We start from the raw sequence: 6,359 nt of genomic DNA, 5'->3' as shown, positions 1-6,359 counted from the left end.
CGGACATGACTGAGTGACTGAACTGAACTGAACTGATACCACATACTACAGTATATAGTATATTCTATACCACATAATACAATACTTACTGGGCTTCCCTGATAGCTCAGTTGCTGAAGAATCCGCCTGCAATGCAGGAGACCTGGCTCAATTCCTGGGTCAGGAAGATCCGCTGGAGAAGGGATAGGCTACCCACTCCAGTATTCTTGGGCTTCCCTGGTGACTCAGCTGGTTAAGACTCTGTCTGCAATGCAGGAGACCTGGGTTCGATTCTACTAACTAGTTGTGTCAATAGAAATAGAAATTAACTATTTCTTGAAAGTTAGGTAGAACTCATCAGAGGAACTATCTGGAACTGGGTTTAGGGGAGAGGTAAAGAATCTGCCTGCAATGCAGGAGACCTGGGTTCAATCCCTGGGTCTGGAAGATTTCCTGGAGAAGGGAAAGGTTACCCACTGCAATATTCTAGCCTGGAGAATTCCATGGACCAAACAGACATAGACTATACAAGAATCGGACACGACTGAGTAACCGTCACTTCACAGTATATAGTATAGTATATTCTCAGCATATCAAGAAGTGTCTGGCATATATGAGAGGTCAAAAAGTGTTTATTGATGGGAGAATAAATTAGGAATTTGGAATAAACAAATATACTATACATAAAGTAGATAAACAACAAGGACCTACAATATATAGCATAGGGAACTATATTCAATATCTGTAATAACTTAAAATGGAAAAGAATCTGAAAAAGAATAGGTATAGATATTTTATTATTATTGTTCAACACTAAGTTGTGTCCAATTGCTTGCAACCCCATGGACTGCAGCACACCAGGCTCCTCTATCCTTCACTATCTCCTAGAGTTTGCTCAAATTCATGTTCATTGAGTCAGTGATGCTATCTAACCATCTCATCTTCTGCCACTGTCCCCTTCTCCTTCTGCCTTCAATTTTTCCTGACATCAGGGTCTTTTCCAATGAGTTGGCTCTTTGCATCAGGTGGTCAAAGTATTGGAGTTTCAGCTTCAGCATCAGTCTTTCCAATGAATACTGAGGGTTGATTTCCTTTAGGATTGACTGGTTTGATCTCCTTGCAGTCCAAGGAACTCTCAAGAGTCTCCTCCAGCACCACTATTTGAAAGCATCAATTCTTTAGCGCTCAGCCTTCTTTACGGTCCAGGTAAGCCTCGGGCTGGTGAGTCCACTGGGTTAGACAGTGAGATTTGAGCCAAGAGCACTGAGGGCTGACCTTCAAGGAACCTGAGTGTGGAAGGAGTTCTCCAGGACTTAAGAGTTTAGCAAGGGCCTTTCAAGCTCAAAGGAGCACTCAGTCTCGGAAGTGGACCCATTTCACAGTGGAATTTTGCCACGGTCACTCTGAGTTAACCTGGCTATGCCTGGCGCTTGTCCCTGACCTGAAGTCACAATGGGGTCTGCATATATGCAACTGACCGTTTTCTTAAACCATGACCTTCCGCTGGCAACCAACTTATTGAATTTCCTCCTAAGCGAGGCTGAGACTAAATTAGACCCACACTGTTTGCATTTATTCATCAGGCATTGTTGTCTTGCTGCACAATAGTTCAAGACCAGGAGTATTGATAGAGAAAAACTTCCAAGGCTGGTGGTCTCAAAGACATTATATTCATCTCTCTGCACAGTTATACCAAGCTCATCAGATGCAAATTGCGTGATTCAAGAAATTTTAGATAACATTTATGTTCTTCTATGAGGATCTATGTTATTAGTCTTCATCTAACCAGACTTGTACACACAACTTGATGTAAGTCACATACAATATATCACTGAAACCCATGAATCATGGTTGTTCAGTTGCTCAGTCATGTCCGACTCTTTGCAACCCCATGGACTGCAGCACACCAGGCTTCCCTGTCCTTCATCATCTCCCGGACTTTGCTCAAACTCATGTCCATTGAGTTGGTGATGCCATCCAACCATCTCATCCTCTGTCATTCCCTTCTCCTCCAGCCTTCAGTCTTTCCCAGCATCAGGGTCTTTTCTTGATACTGGGAAAGATCATGAATCATGGTACCCTCTGATGATTATTTAAACCTCCAAGTGGAACAATGAAGCGACCTTTAACTGATCCAGAGAAAGCCAGGATCTCTCTACCATTGATTGCTTAAATATATGCCATACCTTTCAAGGACAGTTGGTGAAGGAGAAAGTCAAATACAAGATTTCCAAGAAGTTCAAGGGGAAATATTGGTACTTGGTCCCTTCCTCCTCAAATGATGGCTCAGCCCGTGTGGGACTGAGGCATGGTGGGCAGTTGGGGATCCCATGAACTAATCAAAAAAGGAAAGACAAACAGAAATCAGAAGATTCCACAGTGAAATAAAGAAATTCGTGTTGCCTTAAATATAATTTGTGTTAGTTACATTTCAATTCCTAATTTATACATAGCAGGTTGATAAAGAATTACATTATAACAAAATTAGCCAGAATAATTAGCATAGTATATGTGCTACTGATTAAACACCCAGCAGATAGCTTGATAATTAAGAGCAGTGAGTGCCATATTTTGAGGCTTTGTCATCTTATTATCTGCCTAACAAGTGCTTCATCTTTACCTCCCTTCTGATTTGAAGTTTGATAGCAATCTCTAATAATCCTCATTTTATTTATTTAAGTCACCTTACCCAAATTCCAATCAATTTCCTGTGATCACTACATTTCCTCTCTTTGTATTGACACAAATGAGCTGGTGTTAAATTTCTTTCCAAATGTAAGGCATCTTATGCTACAAAGCATTTGTGTTTGGAATTTCAGATTTAAAATCTCTTTCAAAACCCATCATTCTTTGGTTGGAGAATGAACCAGAGGCCAACCACAGACTCTGCAAGTTAGTCAGACATCTGAATACAGATCCCCAGAGTTCATTTCTCCTTTCCAGGCAGAGCCCCATTGCCAAAGATTCCAGCAACGTCTCCATCAGGGTCCATCAGCAGCCCCTCAAGTGGTCCTGCCTGGTTTCTCTGAAGACCCTAGCCTGTGATGCCACTGTTCCTCTGCTCGAGGAGTCTGGGGTCGGCTGCTATCCTTTTAACATTCAGCAAGATTTTCTAATAGAAGACCAGAGTTCAATTACCAAAGAATGGAAGGCTTAAAGAGTTGACTCACATTCTTTGTCCTATGTCTGTTGCATCTCTTTCAACCAATACCAGGATGTGTTCATGACTTTAAAGGCAGAGTGAACACACTACCTACATCAACCAGGAATACTTTCAGCTGCAAGTCACAGAAAACACATGAAGAGTACTTAAGGAATAAAGACAGGAAGTCTGGAAATTGGCAGCCTGAGGCTGGGACAAAGGTTCAGAAATGTCATCAAGGAACCATCTGTCTTGCCCCCTCTTTCTGTTCCACCCACCTGAGTATGTTGAGACTTCATCTCATGTCTGTCCCCTCATGACTGTAATATGGCTGCCACAGCTCCACACATCATGTCCACGTTCAAGGAGAGAAGAAAGAGAGAGGAAAGAAGCGCCAGCCACTACCTCCCCTTTCAATCAGGAAAGCAAAAAACTTCCCAGATGCACCAGAGCAGATCATGCCTGCTCTTACTGGCCACAACTGTGTTACACGGGAGGCTAAGAAGTCTAGTAGCTAGCAAAGGAGACTAGGGCAGATATTGCTGACTAAGATCAACATAATTCATCACCAGGGGCCAGGCCCATTATCGCAACAAAGAAAACCCAGGCTTGTTAGGTAGGAGGAAGGAGAACAAATATTGGGTAGGAAGTCCAGGGCTGGCTCCTCAAATACAGATGTAGACGTGTCAGGGAAAAGCATCAGCGTATGGAACAGAAGCTGCAAAGTCCTGCAGAGAAGCTGAGAGGAGAGGGGTGTGTTATTCAGGGTTCTCCAGAGAAACAGAAGCAAGAGGATGCGGGGGGACTGTGTGTGTATATATATAGCCTTAAAATAAAGATACACAGGATTTATTTTTTAAGAAATCAACTCACATAACTGTGGCAACTAGTGAGTCCAAAACCTGAAGGGTAGGTCAGCAGGCTGGAGACCCAGGAAGAGCTGCAGGTCTAGTCCAAAGGCTGTCTGCTTGCAAAATCCCTTCTTGCTTGGGGGGCATCAGTGTTTGTTCTATGAAGGTCTGCAACTGATTGGATGAAGCCCACTCAAGTTATGAAGGGTCATCTGCTTTACTCAAAGATCACCAACTTAAACATTAATCTTATCAAAAAACCTCACAGGAACATCCAGAATATGTTTGACCAAGTATCTGGGGTAGCATGGCCCAGCCAGGTTCACACATAAAATTAACCATCACACAGGGAGACAGAAAAGAAAGAGGTGGCAAGAATGAGACACAAGTTGAAGGGGTCTCTATAAAAGCCATATGAGTACATACATACATACTGGATTGGCCAAAAATTAGTTCAGATTTTTCCCCCAAATCTTATGTATGGGTTTCCCAGGTGGTGCAGTGGTAAAGAACCCACTTGCCAATGCAGGAGACACAAGAGAGGCGGGTTCAATCCCTGGGTCAGGAGGAATCCCCTGGAGGAGGAAATGGCAACCCACTCCAGTATTCTTGCCTGGAAAATCCCACGGACAGAAGACCCTGGTGGGCTACAGTCCATGGGATCGGCACAGAGTCGGACACGACTGATCACAATACCAATATATGTATAACTGAATCACTCTGTGTGCCCCAGAATCTACCACAACATCATAAACCAACTACATTTCAACTGAAAAACTGTTTAATTTTTTTAATTTTAAATATAGAAAAAAAAAAAACTAGGTGAGGGCAGAGAAGATATATCACTGGAGGGCACAAACTTGCACCAGTGAATAAGTAAGTCCTAGAGATCTAGCACACAGGATGGTGATAATAGACAACAGTGCTATACATGAACATCAAACTTTCTAAGAGATTCAAAAAACTTAAGTATCTACACCACAAAAAAAGAAAAAAACTTGCAAATCTGTAACATGACAGAGGTGTCAGCTAACAGTACGATGACAATCGTATCACAATATATAAATGCATCAAATCAACATAACCTACACCTTGAACTTGCACAGTATTATGTGTTTGGTATATTCCAATTTTTAACGTAAGCAAAAATTAACTTTTAAGCTAAACGGCCCAGCCGGGGCCCCTCAGTTCATCAGAGTACCCAGGCACCTCTGGAGTAGCTGTGTTTTGTGCCCAGGTTGATGGAGGAGATACAGGACCCCTAGAGACAGAGGTTATGGGGGGGAAGCCCCTTATCCCCAAGGAATGCCCAGAGACCAGCATCAGTGCCCTGCACTTCCATTGGGCATGGAATTGGATGCTTTAAGCCGAGGTTAGCATCCTTAAGAAGTACAGAGGCTGCCGCTCACACTTAGGTTACTCGTCTGCGTTCACTTATGTGACAACCTTGTCTTCTCCGGACCAGCCAGTCCATCTCTGAATTTAGAAACGAAAGAGTTCCCTGCATTCTCCTCAGTTTCAAGTCAGGTCAATTTATAGTCAACCAGACTCTCTATTTAGATGAAGTGAAGAGGTACAGTGGTGTATTAATAGAACGCTAGAAAATGTTCCTTTCAACAGCACAGATATTTGCAAGCCCAATCTTAAGGAAAAGGATTTTAAACATTCAGGACAGAGTCTCACTTTGACAAAAGAAGATGTTGATCAGCAGTGCCCTGGACAGCTTGACTTTTTACAACCTGTGCTCTCTGCTTCTCCCACTCACAGACGCCTTTACTGGCCCCCTCTCTAGGATGCTATCAGAGGCCTTGGGGAGATTAATTCCCGTCTCCCTGTGGAAGGGAGCGGGGAGGGCTGCTGGCAGGTGGCCAGTCCCCGGGGCTGTAGCTGACCAGTTTCTTCTATTTATAGGCACGCCCACAGCCCTGGCCACACAGCTGCTGGCTTTGGACTCAGTTGAGAAGAACGATTTGGTTAACACACAGGCGACAGTACAATGTCGATCTCTGATCGCCTTCCCGATTACCCGGTCAACTCAGATTTCGTAAGGAAATTAAAGTCAGCCCTGGAAGGCAGGGATGAGGCGAGACTGAGGGACTTGATCTGCGCTGACGTTCGGCACGTGGACGCCGTGATAGAACTGGCCAACGACGACTGGATGAAGGACCCCTCGGCCCCGCTGCCCCCCGGGGTGCTCGTAGGTAACCGCCAAGTATCTGCTGGGTTCCCCACTGTGCACGCGCAAGGGGTGGGCTTTGGAGTGTGGAGGGCGGATGGTTGAAACAGGAGAACGATACATGGCCAGCTCTGTGATTACTATTTATAAACATACGTACACGCTGCCTATATTGTGTATACATATATGTACATAGCATATACCTGTGTGT

At 44.0% G+C, this 6,359-nt stretch overlaps 1 protein-coding gene across 2 annotated transcripts in view; it reads left to right on the top strand.

Annotated features, from left to right (window-relative positions):
• Positions 1-5,929: 5,929 nt before the first annotated feature.
• The window catches only part of ASB18 (ankyrin repeat and SOCS box containing 18), a 72,052-nt gene continuing 71,622 nt past the window's right edge, over positions 5,930-6,359 (top strand). For both annotated transcript variants that reach the window (XM_043462061.1, XM_043462062.1), the window contains exon 1: positions 5,930-6,173. In XM_043462061.1, the coding sequence (XP_043317996.1) occupies positions 5,969-6,173 (205 nt within the window). In that variant the 5' untranslated portion in view covers positions 5,930-5,968. The remainder of the gene's footprint in view (positions 6,174-6,359) is intronic.

Source organism: Cervus canadensis, chromosome 2 (assembly GCF_019320065.1).
Source record: "Cervus canadensis isolate Bull #8, Minnesota chromosome 2, ASM1932006v1, whole genome shotgun sequence".
Taxonomy (NCBI): Eukaryota; Metazoa; Chordata; class Mammalia; order Artiodactyla; family Cervidae; genus Cervus; species Cervus canadensis.
This window is presented reverse-complemented; position numbering and strand designations above follow the sequence as displayed.